This window comes from Manis pentadactyla, chromosome 11 (assembly GCF_030020395.1).
Source record: "Manis pentadactyla isolate mManPen7 chromosome 11, mManPen7.hap1, whole genome shotgun sequence".
NCBI classification, from domain to species: domain Eukaryota; kingdom Metazoa; phylum Chordata; class Mammalia; order Pholidota; family Manidae; genus Manis; species Manis pentadactyla.
Genome location: NC_080029.1, coordinates 107,209,127 through 107,223,132, shown reverse-complemented (window position 1 = coordinate 107,223,132; position 14,006 = coordinate 107,209,127). Strand labels below are relative to the sequence as shown.

Below are 14,006 nucleotides of genomic sequence, written 5' to 3'. Positions count from 1 at the left end.
GCTGTTAGTTACCAGGCATGGTTACCTGTAATTCTCCCAATCTTGTGCTTTCCACCCATGTAACTGCCAGCAAATCCTGAGACATGTGCACCCAGGCTGTACCCAATTAGATGAACGTTGCGTCGAGAAAATCGAACAGTTTCCTAAAAGATAGCAGCAAGATAGTTAACGAAGATGAGCTACGGGATAAAAGCCTTTTGTGGGGTCCAGCTTGTTCCTGGCACCCATCCTGGTCCTTGCATCTCATCACAAATAGGGTGCTTAATCCAAACTACAGACCCAGGGTGGTTTCTTACCTTGCTGACTCTGTCCTCTCAGAGAGGCACACCCCCCTTTCAGGCTCAGCTCCCTGGGACCCTGCTGGTGATGTCTCACTGCCTGCCTGTCTTCCCTTGGACAGTAATGCCCTGCAGACCACGATCCCATTCATTTGTGTGAAGTGTAATGACGCACAGGGTATGCTTAGATCCCTTAGCATGTCCAAGGGAGTGAGCATATGAGGACTAGTGGGTGGGTCGGGGGACAAGATGGTTTTACAAAGCAGAGGTTCCAGCCAGGCATCTGAGAGCCCCCTGGGGTCGGGTCTCTGTCCTGTGCCTTCTCTTCCCATGGGCTTAGCCAAAGTGCTTGTCCTGTGTGGGTTGCTTTGGAGACCAGCTCAACCCACCTTCTTAGAGGAAGGGAGGGAAAGAGGGAGGGCTGGAAAGGGCGGGTCTTACCTCCAGCCACCGGAGGAGGGCTGCGACCTCCCGGCCCACGAGGCGGGTGTTGCGGACGGCAATGGCATAGTGGTGGTGGGCCAGGGTGATCCAGTCAGCCAGCCCCACGTTCACTGGCTGGGCCAGCTGAGACTTCAGCGCGGCCACCATCTGCCAAATCCAGTCTTCCAGCAAGCCGTCCACCTGGGGGGCAGGCCCACAGGGAGTCAGCTTCACGGGAGGCCTGGAGGGGGCCCTGCACTCACTTCCTCTTTCTCTCTATCCACCTTTTTTCCCTCCTCCAGCTCTTGACCAGAGCTTGATTCTTCTCTCCAAGAGAAAAACCTTAACACGGGTTTCTCAACTACAGCACTACTGACATTTTGGGCCAGATACTTTTTTTATTATGGGATGGGAGGCTGTCCTGTGAACTGTAGAATATGTAGCAGCATCTCTGGCTTCCACCAACTGGATGCCAGCAGCAGCAGGCCCCCACCTGCCCCCCGCTCCCGGGTTGTGAAAACCAAAAATGCCTTCAGACTTGGCCAAATGTGTGCTGGGGACCACCCCCAGCCCCTGAGAACCATTGTCTTATCATATCTATTTTAAGACATTCTAAGCCTTCAAATAACGTGAAAGTCTATGTAATCAGGTACTGAACTCTGATCTGTCCTTCGAGGGTCGGCTCCAGCACCACCTCCTCCACACCTCTGAATCCCAGCGCCCTTGCCCTGCTTTCTCCCACTGCGTTCCGCTCGCTTTAGAGTCACTAGCACCATTAACTGCAGCATAGCAGGAGCCCAATACATGTTTATGGAGAATCATTCTGTGTATGTGGCTTGTTTGAGGACCAGTTAATGGTTTCACAGAGCAAAGACATTTGTGCTGGGTCTGGAGGGATGAAAAGGAGTTCACTTAGAAGAATCCAGGTGGGCAGTGAATGTGGGGGGTGTAATGGGACAATCGGGCAGAAGGAAGGCTTGTGCAGAGGCACAGAATCGTGGCAGGGCCGCATGCTGTGTCTGGGGAGAGGAGAAAAGTCGGTTGTGGTTGAAGACTAGACACAGCAGGAGAGCAATAATGATGGCTTGGTGTGTCACTTAATAAATATTAACCTAGTGCCTTCTATGCGGACATAGCATCTTGGGTTCAAATCTAGACTTCCCCAGTTACTAGCTGAGTGACCTTGGGTGCGTTAGTTAACTCTTCTTTGCCCCAGTTTCCTCATCTGGAAAATGAGGATATTAATAGTGCCCTCCTTCCAGGACTGCTGTGAAGATGAAATCAGTTAACAGACGGAAAGCACGCAGAGCAGGGTCTGGAACACAGAGAGCACCGAGTGAATGTTAGTTGTTGGAGCTGTTATTATTGTTACTATTTTTACTAGTAATAGTAGATGTATTTTGGTCTGGGCAGGATTTTGAGAATGAAGAGCTTATCCTGGTAAGAGGACCCTGCTGTCTTCATGTCGCATTTGTACACAAGACCTTTATTCATTCATTCATTCAGAGAACACCTGTGTTTGGAGCACCTCAGTATCCTGCATACGGTGGCACAGGAGGGGAGGGGAAAGGGTGCCACAGGTTGGAGGCACAGCAGGAGCCAAGGCCGAGGGGTGACAGGCCAGGCGGCCTGTGGAGAAGCAGCAGGCGACTGGGTGCTGCCGGAGGCTGAAGTGGGAGGCGGGGAGAGCAGAGGAGGCGCAGAGATGTGAGGGGGGAAGGGAGAGCGGACGGCGGGCAGGGTCAGGCGGGTGGGGTCCTAGAAGAAGTACCAGCCCTGCTGTTTCTGACCTCACACCCCGTGCCCCGCTCTGCCCTTCCCCAAAGCTCTCTCTGGAGGTGCTCTTTCCGTCCCACCTTCCTTTCTCTTTTCCGGCAAGGGAAGTCCCCCTGCCTAAAGCAGCTGAAGAAATGGGACGCTCACCCCTCCGGTGACTGGCCTCCTCATCCCCTTGCTCCTTGCAGGATTCCCACAGGAGGAATTTCTGTCGGAACTTTAGTTCCCTCCAAAACAGGTTTCATTTCTCAGCATCCTGCCCTCTGCCTCCTTTCCCAGGTTTTCTTAAAGAGACGCAGATCGAGCTCCTACCCCAGCTAGAGAGCCACAGAGAGGAGATTGCCGTGTGCAGCCTGCTGGGGGCCTGGGGCCAGTCAGACCATCCTTGACAAAGGCCCACTGAAATGTTCTTGGACAGTGTGAGCTCTGGAGCCTGAGGACTCCAGATTTGGGTTTCTGTCCATCGTGCGCTGTGTGGCTGTGGAGCTACTTGACCTCTCTGAGCTATAATTTTCCTCATCTAAGAGATGGTACTGACCTGCCTTGTAGGGAGGTGTGAGGATTAAATGGCCTGATGCATAACGTGAGGGGCCTAGCTTGTGTCAGGGTCTCAATCTGTTGATTTGCTTCTCTAGGGACAGGAAAGCCCACTGCCCCCTTCACTGCTGCCCCCCTAAGGTGGTGGAGCGCACACCTCCCTTGAGGGAGACCTCTTAGAATCCTAGAGGCAGCTGCTGGCAGGCTGGGGGAGCCTCTGTGCGTTTCCCCATAGCAATGGCAGGCACCCCTCTCTCTCGGCTGTACCCACAGGGCTCCCCACAGCCCCACGAGGCAAGGCATGGAGTCCGGTTTGTTCATACGGAGGCTCTGAGGCTGCGCACAGCAGGCTGTCAGTGAGTGGATGTTGACAGTGTGGCCCATGGGTGGATGGGCCCATTTGCTCTCTAGGGTGGGATGGATGGGGTTTCAAGAGTATTTTTCAACTAGATGGTCAGGAAAGGTTTTCAAGTCAAGAAATGGACCCCCAGTCTCTGGAGGTTTCAAGTTGTAAACTAAGCTTCAAATTGTGGATGGGTTGGAAACCAGGGAGGCAGAGTTTCCTCTTGGAGACAAGCCCCTGCTTAGTTTGATTTCAGTCATTGCCCATAATGTTCTTTCTCTCCTTCTTCCATAGTAACAGGATTTTTAGCATCGCTAAAAAGCTATACTTTCTCTTAGTGGCTCCATGTCTCAGCCACCTTTCTACAAGGTATGGCCAATGGATGTAACTGGAAGCATTTCACAGATGCTTCTGGGAAGCAAACCTAAAAAAAACACTTGTACCAAAAGCCACTGAATTGTGCCCTTTAAGTGGATGAATTGTATGTGTGTGCATTATATTTCAATAAAGCTCTTTGAAAAAACTCTCCTGCTCTTTGACTCCTTTGTGTACCCCTTTTATTACATTGTGCTACCTGGAATAAAGATGTGATGGCTAGTGCTCTAGTAGCCATAGTGGACTATGAGGATGAGGGCCACTCATTGGAAATGAGCTGGGTCCTGAGGACTTCACTGAGCAAAGCCATTTACCCAGTTTGGGATTATATATATCTCTGGGCTATTGTGTGAAGTGGGAACAAACTACTGGTTTATTTGAACCACGATCAGTTTAGGTTTCTGTTATTTGCAGTTTAATTTCACCCTTACAGATACAACATTTCATTGGGAAACTATGTCTAGCTTTCTACCTCCTGTGAAACATGCAGATTCACTTGAATGGACTGCAATCCCTTTGGGCCCTCGTGTGCTGTGTGACCTCTTTGAGCCCATCTTATTATCTGAAACGTGGAGATAATAATGCTTTCCCTGTCCTGCTTACTCATGGAATTGAGTTAATCAGTGAGATACTGTGTGGGGAAGAACTTGCAAAATTGGAATGTGCTTTACAAATATTATGCATGCAGTTGTTATCCCTGGCTCCCTATCTTTTTATTAAAATTGAACACACTAGGGAGAAAAAAAGAAAGTGTAAAAGCCCAGAGAAAAAGGCACGTCAGCATTTCTTACCGACCACCCGTGGATTATCATCACCAGAGGCAGCGAGGAGTTGAAGCCGCATTGCTGTAATGTGTCTGGGTGATTGAGCCGAATCTGACAGCCCCTATCAGTTTCTTCTTCAAAGAGCAGGAATCTGGTCTCTGTCTCTTGCAATGTTTCAACTGTTTCAACAGCCTGAGATCTTTTTCCAAATGGCTCTGGAATATAAGATTGGGGATGGTGCTAGCCCTGGCATCCGTTACACCTCTCCCAGCTTGGGGACAACCCACAGGTTTCTAAGGACACCAGCCAGAGGGGTTACTGTGAGGCGCTTCAGGTAAGCATGAGCTACAGTTTTGGGGAACTCAAAAGAGCCCTTCAGCAGAATAACCATTTCTTTCCTGGGAAGTGATGGAGGGTGACCTAGAAGGACCCAGCACGGAGGTGGAGGGTGCCAGGTGCTCCCTCTTGCCATCCTGGTGACTAGAGGATCAGCCAGCCGGACACCAGAGTGACTCTAGGACAGGAGGAATGTGGGAGAGGAAATCGGGACTGAGGCTCAGAGAGGATAAGTATTCACCCCAAATCTCACTGCAAATAAGTGATAGAGTCAGGTTCTCTCTGACTCCAATTCCTGTACCCCTAAGTGAAGAGTGTCTTAGATGACACTATGCATTCACTCCCAGAGCTCAGCCTGTTCTCACATCGCATCATGCAGCCTTGCATGGACCGTGTAGGGGTGGGGTACAGAGGGTCACAAAGGGAGCCGTGGATTCTACTTGATCAGGAGTGTGGCATTCAAGGAGGACCTTTTAGGGAAAGTGATGTCGATCGTGGCCTTGAAAGATGAACAAGGGCTTGTGTATATGTGTGAGTAGATGGTGGGAGGGAACAGGGCTTTCTGAGCCAAGGGAACAGAAGAGTAAGGGCTCAGAGGCATGGGACCTTGTGGGCATGAGACAAGGTTGGGCAGCTGGCGTGTGGGAGCCCTGGCATGCTGCAGAGTCTGGAGTTCATGCTCTAGATAGACTGTTGCTAAGGAGTTTTTCAGCAGAAAAGAGTAAGTGAATCCCCATTTACAATCTCTTAAAGACTGTACAAGAGCAGGGTGGGGAGGAAAAGACTGGTGAAGATATCACCTTAAGTTGTTTTCCCAAAGGGCCACTTAGCCTCCCTTTCAGGGGATCCCCTCATGGGATGCTTTGGAATCGGGGAGGGCAAAGCAGCCCAACACCTGTCAAGGTCAGGGCCTCTGCTCAGGGCCTGGGCGAAGCCTGGGGAGGTGATATGCTTCCAGGGTTAAGGCATCACAAGACAGGTGACATCTTTGTGCCAAGGTTAAGGATCAGGCCAAGAGCTGGGGGAGAATGCTGTCACCCTTCTGTCCAGCTGAGGGTGGGCCCTCCTGTGGCTGAGGGGTGGGCACAAGGCCATACCAGCATTTGTAGTCAGTGAACTCAATTCAGCCCAATTATTAAGGACCCCAATCATTCTTTCTGAGCATAAAGTAATTCAGGCCTTCTTAAATAATAAGTCTTGGATTTTTGGTTTCAGGGGACAGCAAGACAGAGATGATGAACCTACAAAGTGCATGGGAAAGTATTAATGACACCAATTTTCCTACCCAAAGGTTATTAATTCAAAAGGGTATTAATTCCCAGCACAGGGCAATGATTTTTCACTATGATGACAGAATGAAATGGCAGCATATTTTATTAAAAGGATTTGTGAGTGAGAATCTGAATACCTTCTCTGAGATAATAAAGAAAATTTCGACTGCCCAGCTCGGCATTCCTAAGCTAGAGGCTGCCGGGAGCTTGCCTTCTCCCTGCCAGCATATGCCCAGCTCACGCTCCCCATTTCCCTGGGTGCGCTGCCCTCCTGGTCTTCTAGGTCAGAAGCCGGGGAGCCACCCTGCCTTTCTACGTCAGCTTCCAATCAGTCCAAAGCTTCAAGTTCCCAAATATCCCTAGAGTCCAGTGCCCTAGTCGGGGCACACCCTGTTTCTTAGCTGGTTTACTGCAGCAGCCGCCTAGCCACTCACTCTGGTTTGGTCTTGCCATGGTCTTGCTGCTCAAACAATCTTTCTGGATTGTAATAACTAAGCTTCTAGTATTGCAGCCAAGGCCACCACCTGAATGATGATCCCACATCCCCTCACTCCTCCCATCTTCCTTCTGCTGCCCCAGACTTGCCATAGCACCCCAGTACCATTTTACCCCCTGCACCTGTGCTCTTTGGCTCCGGCGTCTCTGCTGCTCTCGGGTGAACCCCGGACCACCCATTAAAACAGAACCGATGCCACATCCGCTAGGGAACTTTGCCATCTAGCCAGAGATAATGACTGCCTCTTGCTGCCAGCACTGCATTGGGTCCCTGATCCTAAGGCACTTGTCACTTGTCACGTGGCCTGGTAATTTATTTATTGAGGTGTGTGGTGTTTCCTTCACCAAGCTGTGGACTCGTGGTGGGCAGTGCTAGGAGGTGCTCACTAAATGCTCAGTGAGCAGGGTGGTATTCTGTGGGACACAGGTCTTAGACCAAAGGCTAACATTTCATTTGTCAGCCAGCCATTCACACATTGTAGCTAAATGTAACCAATTTTCTTTTATTTGTGACCCAGTAGCTAAACCTGCCCTTGTTGCAGGATAGCTGTCTTGAATGCTAAGAGGACTATATGAAAGTGGAGATGGAAATAGTACCTATTTCATGAAGCTGAAGGATTAAATAGGATATTTATAAAGAGCTAAGAACAATGCCTGGCACATAATTAGCACCTATGTAAGGCCGTGTTGTTAAAGTAAGTATGAATTGGAGCATCCAGCACCTTGCTTGCGTTTTTGATCTGTGAAATCCTTTTTTTTCTGTGCAGCTTTGTCCCTGTTGCCAACACAGGACCAATTCTGTCCTATGTGTATTTACTCTGGATTTAGCTAGAAGAACAAGCCATGGCCCTGGTGCCTCGGGCCTCAGGGCTGTTCAGGAGGGTCATATGGAAAACAGTTGTCAGATGGAAAGGCCCACAGACAGCTGAACTGAACCGAGTGCTCCCTTTCCCCCTGGGAGCCCTGGCTTTCTTTAGGATGTGCATGAGCAAGGAAGCACACACACACACACACACACACACACACACACACACCTCCATTCATTCATTTCTTCAGCAGATGCTTGTTAAGCACATATTATTATACTATGCCCTGGGCCCTGGCAAGGCAGTTCACAAAAATTCATAGCTGAAGAAATTGGGGCAAAGAGAAAATAAGGGCAGTGAAACAACAAAGACAGAAATGGCAATAGACTGGCACCCTACAATGTACACTATGTGATTGTGGAAGGCGGCTGATGATAGGCTACAGAGTTTGTTCTGAGCTTCCTGTTGTCCAAATCAAAGAGGGAAGCAGGGACAACACAGGATTCATGACATCCAGTTGCTCACATTCTTGGTCCTGAAGCCTGAGATGGTTGCCCTGTGGGTTATAAAAAGAGGCCACTGGGTGAGGCCGTGGCCATTATCTTGAACGTCATTCCTGCAAAACATATAGTAGCAGGTTATGTGGCTGACTCGGAGGGCCCTGCAGTCCTCAATCGCAGCTGCAGCCACAGCACCAAGCAGTGTGTAGGTCACATTGAGTCTCCACGACGCTCCCCGCTGTAATCCAGCCGCCGTCCCTGTGTCTGAGGGAGGCAGGGCCACTGCAGGTCACATTTCTGGGAGAAGGCGTGCAGCTCCATGAGAGCGGACTCTGACTGGCTCCTTCATGGAACATACGAGTGCTAGAGTGTCCTCAGCCAGGCCCTGGTTTCAGGGACTCCCTGCTGCCACCATACCCATGCGTCAACCAAAATCTCTTCCCTAAGGTTTAGCCCTGCACATAGCCAGGTCTTGACTGGGCATCCTTTGGCGCTGCAAACCCATGAAGCCAAACTGAATTGATTTTCTTTCCTCCCAACTCATTCTTCTTCCTTGCTGTCTATGTTTCCTATTGTCATAATGCCATCATTTGTCCACGTTATTGCTCCAGTAGAAAGCGTAGAGCTGTCCTGGAGTGCCTTCTGGACTCAGCCTCAGGGTTATCTTCTCTGGCCCCTGCCACTGGCCTAGTCTAGGACCTCATGACTTCTTTGTTTTTTTTTTTTAGTTGTGGTATTATAATGGACTCATAACTGTTTTATATTTTGTCTATTTGTAGAATTAATCCATGCTCATTGTATCTGTACAATCTGAAAGAGGCTGAAATGGATAGTCTCACAGCTCAGAAAAATAAACAAAAGTGATAATTGGAGTATTTCCTTCTATCCTTTTGTTAAGGAGATATTTATTCCATAGATACTTACTTGGGCTTTCTATAACTAAGATCATATTATGTGAATGAGGTTTAATATACATCTTTTCCTATCATGGTGATTTTCTTATGACACTAAAAATTCTTCAAACACATGCTTTTGGAAAGTAGCATAGGTTGTTTACATATTCCATTGTTGTTGAACATTTAGGCTGTTCCCAGGTTTCTTTTCTTTATATTACAAACAAGGCTTTGATGACCATCTTTATACATAAATATTTGCCTGAACCTACGAGTATTTTCTTAGTACAGATTCCCCAAAGTAAAATTATTAGCTCCTTAAATGTGATCTTATTTATCTCTTTGGTAATCTTATTTATATCTCTTGGCATATGCCTATATATCCAAATTGATTTTCAGTACTTTTTAAGCTTACACTTGCTGAGCACTTACTCTGTGCCAGGCACTTTTTAAAACAGTCTTTTTTGCATTAATTCATTAAAACCTCACTACAACCTCACTACAAGTGAGTAAGTTGTAAGGAAACCCAGTGATTCCGTTACGAGTGGGGAGATTTGTTCCAATTGTATTAGGTAGGAGCAGCTCTTTTCTCTGGGCATGGGTTCTGAAATTGTCATTTTCTCATGTCTTTAGAAGATAAGAATGTGGGGATGAGGCTGTGGTTTTGAGAGGGAGAACATTAACTACTATAATTGGCCAGACCCTTGGAGGGAGTCAGCCCCAGTAGCCTGGAAAGCAAGCTGACGGGCTGGGAAGGCTTGGGGTCGCTCTCTGCATGGCAGCAATTACTGGGGCAGCAAGACTTCCTTCAAGTTAGAAAGAGAAGCAGGGTGCAGCCATCACATTTCTAATATTAGATTCCTCGCAGCAACTGATTTCTCCATTCCTCAGTCAGCCCCCAGGTTTGAAAGTTCCTACTATTTCATTCAAATTATTTCATTTTCTTTTGGGTAAGAACATCATTAGGTGGGTGATTGCAGGTGACTGGGATGGCATAGGAGAGGAATGGATTCTGCAGCAGAGGGCCCCTGGGAGTCAGGACCTGTCTTCTGCCCGTGATTCTCGGGCTGTGTGCTTCTGCTCAGTTTCATGTTTGTCCAGCTCTCCCTGTGTATCTGCTCGGGCTGAGGACACAAGTGCATAAAACAGGAGCCACAGCAACTAAGATGCTCCCCTCAGGGTTGTTTGTGAAGTATCTTCATATTCGTCATTTAAATTGCTAATGTGGGTGTGTGTGTGCACGCGTGTGTGTGTAATTTCACTTTGCTAACATGGTCTGTGGAAAATATTCCTTGACCGGGGATGAGTGCAGAGTCTTCCGGAAGACTGTAATTTCCTGATTACCCCCAAACCCTCTGGGCCATGTCGTCTACCTAGGATGGCACAAGCCTCTGACATAAATGCAGCTCTGTCCTTGGCTGCTGTGGTCAGGCCTATAATATGTACTCAGGAAACAGTAAGTTCAGAATTTCTAGGGCTACAACAGGTCGGAAAACGTGAACAATTTAGTTGCTGCTGGACCTTTACAGATTCAGCTGCTAGCTACTGCTGATCCCTGGTGGTAAGCAGATCCTGTGTGAGGTCGTGGTGAGGAATGCTTCTCTTACTCCTGCCATCCTGAATTTGGCCCTGACCAACATCCCACCCTCTCATTTACTTATTATCTTGAAAATATTATGTCAAAATACTAGCAAACCGAATTAAAATAATACATCAAAAGGATCATCCATCATGAGAATATTATCTTCTCTGCCTCAATTTCTCATTTTGGATTGTCTAGCTACTAATCTTTGTCATGTCCCCCAGCTTTTGTGAACATCCTAGTTATGATATTGAACCTAAATCACTGAAGGCATAATCACTCCTAAGGAGGGAGTGAGGTGCTTTATAAAGCTGTGGCCATGCGTCAGGAAATTGTTTTGGACCCAGCAGAAGTTCCTAAATTTGCCTCGAATGGATTTACTTTATAGCTGCTCTTTTAAAGGGGTTCGGAACTTAGAGCTTCGATGTAGTTGACCTTTCGAGGCTGTCACCTTACTTTCCTCTGGCATTCCTGCTTCACCCGTTCTTGTTTGTTTGTTTTGCTTTTTGCTCTTCACCCTTTTGTTGTCAAATAAGACAAAAAGTAAGGGATTGTCATTGAAGAGAAACTATTTGTATGAGTCTGACTTACTCTGTTTTCTTTGTCTATTTTGGCCTGATTCTGTTAGCGATCCTAAAGCCTGATCCTATCATTTCTCCTTTTGTGATTCCAGAGAAAAAAGTTAACTAGAGGCTGTATTCTTGCTGGAAAGGTTTTCTTTTCCCCCCAAAGTTTATTCTTAGGCTGTACTCTTCTGCAACTCTGGTTAGAATCACACTGATTTTTTTCCCTTCAAGAAATTTGATTATGAAAGAATACACTATTCAGAAAAGCTTTCCCTTTGTACTGGGATACTCTTGGGATAATGGGGCTTACTCCCCTCAGGTGGTGACAGTTCATGGGCATATTCTGCCCCAGATAAGTTCAAGGTGGGGTGACGACTGTCCTGTTAAACAGGGTGAGTTGGCCACTCTAGTTCAAGGGCAACAAAATGAGTAAAGTTGGAGAGAGAAAAGATGATAAAAGTTGCCCTCTCTATTAATGATTACTCCAAGAGTTTTTGTCCAACATCCAATGTGTGACATGCCTTCCTGTCCACCTCTTGCCCATGGGACCCCCTGGCCTGACATGCTGTGCTGCCTTCCCCCACTTGCCTAGTTAACATCACTCTTTCTCCAGTTCTAAACTCAATCTTCATTTCCTCAGGGAAAATTTCTCCAAGTTTTTTGACTCGGTCACATCTCCCCATTATTTATTCTCCTAGGTACTTTTGCAGTTGTAATTTTCTTTTAAAGTAGTCATTATTCACATGTCTGCATCCCCTGTTTGGTGGTAAGCTCCATGAAAGCAGGACCTAGGTCTGGTTTTGCTGACACTGAAACTTTAGTCAGCAGAGCAAGGGGCTGTAAAGTGTGGCGGTTAGGCCCCCAGATGAGGAGCCATGCTGCTTGGTCTGAAGTTCATTTCCAACTTGTACTATTTGTGTTACCTTGGGCAAGTTACTTAACCTCTATATGTCTCAATTTTCTCATCACATTGCCTGTAAGGTGGAGATAATAATAATACCTGCCTTAGAGAATTGTTTTGAAGATTTAAGGAGTTAGTACTGACAGAATTCTGTAACAGTGCTAGGCATGTAGTATGTGCTATATAAATGCTCACTATTATGATAACTTGCCATAAAATATATTTGTTGGAAGGATGAAAATGATCCTGAAATGGGTCACAGATCTAAATTTAGAAGTAAAGACCATAAAAATTCTAGATGAAAGAAGGAAAAATCTTTACAATATTGGGGAGAGCAAAAAAATTTTTCTTAGGATGCCAAGAGCACAAAGCATGGAAGAACAAAATGGGTGTATTAAATATGTCTTCTGTTTGAAAGACCCAGTTGAGTAAATGAAAAGCCAGCCCAGACTGGGGGAAAATACTAAAATACATACATATGACAAAGGACTTTTATCCAGAGTATATAAAGAACACTTATGACTCAATACATGGAGATGAATGAAAACAAAAATACAACAGTTCAAAAACTGTGGGACAACACAAAAGGGGTTCTAAGAGGGAAGTTCATAGCAATACAGACCTACCTCAAGAAACAAGAACAATCTCAAATAAACAGTCTAAACTTACAACTAAAGAAACTAGAAAAAGAAGAGCAAATGAAACCCAAATTTAGTAGGAGGGACATAATACAGATCAGAGCAGAAATAAATAAGAGAAGAATCAAACAAAAAAAAATATCAGTGAAACCAGGAGCTGTTTCTTTGAGAAGATAAACACAACAGACAAACCCTTAGCCAGACTTATCAAGATAAAAAAGAGAAAGGACACAAACATAATCAGAAACAAAAAAGGAATAGTTACATCTGATACCATAGGAATACAAAGAACTATTAGAGAATACTATGAAAGATTAAATGTCAATAAATTAGACAACCTAGAACAAATGGACAAATTCCTAGAAAACTACAACCTTCCAAGACTGACACAGGAAGAAACAGAAAATCTGAACAGATCAATTACCAGTAATGGAATTAAATTGGTATAAAAAAATTCCCAACAAATAAAATTCCAGTATCTAATGGCTTCACAGCTGAATTAAACATTTAAAGAAGAGCTAATACCCATCCTTCTAAAAGTATTCCAGAAAGTAGAAGAGGAGGGAATACTTCCAAATTCATTCTATGAGGCTAACGTCATTCTAATACCAAAACCAGACAAAGATGATAAAAAAAGGAAAATTATAGACCAATATCCCTGATGAACATAGATGCAGGAATCCTCAACAAAATATTAGCAAACCAAATTAAAAAATACATCAAAAGGATCATCTACTGTGACCAAGTGGGATTAATTTCAGGGATGCAAGGAGGGTATAATATTCATAAATCAATCAATGTGATATACCACGTTAACAAAGAAAAGGGTAAAAACTGTATGATCATCTCATTAGGTGCTGAGAAAGCATTTGGCAAAATTCAACATCCATTCATGATAAAAACTCTCAACAAAATGGTATAGAGGGTATGGTATGTTCGTCAACATAATAAAGGCCATATATGACAAACCCATAGCTAACATTATACTCAGTAGCAAAAAGTTGGAAGCTCTTCCTCTAAGATCAGAAACAAGACAAGGATGCTCACTCTCCCCACTTTTATTCAACATAGTACTGGAGGTCCTAGCCATGGCAGTCAGACAACAACAAGATAAAAGGCATCCAACTTGGTAAGGAAGAAGTTAAACTGTCACTATTTTTGCAGATGACATGATACTATATATAGAAAACTCTAAAGACTCCACCAAAAAACTATTAGAACTAATAATTCAGCAAACTTGCAGGATACAAAATTATTACACAGAAGTCCATTGTATTCCTTTATACTAACCACAAACTAGCAGAAAGAGAAATCAGGAAAACAACTCCATTTACAATTACATCAAAAAGAATAAAATACCTAGGAATAAACCTAAGCAAGGAGGTGAAAGACCTGTACTCTGAAAATTATAAGGCACTGATAAGAGAAATTAAAGACACAAATAAACGGAAATTTATCCCATGCTCATGGATAGGAAGAATTAATATTGTCAAAATGGCCATCCTGCCCAAAGCAATTTATA

At 45.5% G+C, this 14,006-nt stretch overlaps 1 protein-coding gene across 2 annotated transcripts in view; it reads right to left on the bottom strand.

The window, feature by feature from the left end:
- Nucleotides 1-14,006, bottom strand: part of LIPC (lipase C, hepatic type) — a 144,035-nt gene that overhangs the window by 21,962 nt on the left and 108,067 nt on the right. For both annotated transcript variants that reach the window (XM_036903015.2, XM_036903014.2), the window contains exons 3-5: nucleotides 4,524-4,711; nucleotides 720-902; nucleotides 26-143 (exon numbers count right to left, since the gene is read on the bottom strand). In XM_036903015.2, coding sequence (XP_036758910.1) covers nucleotides 26-143; nucleotides 720-902; nucleotides 4,524-4,711 — 489 coding nt within the window. The remainder of the gene's footprint in view (nucleotides 1-25; nucleotides 144-719; nucleotides 903-4,523; nucleotides 4,712-14,006) is intronic.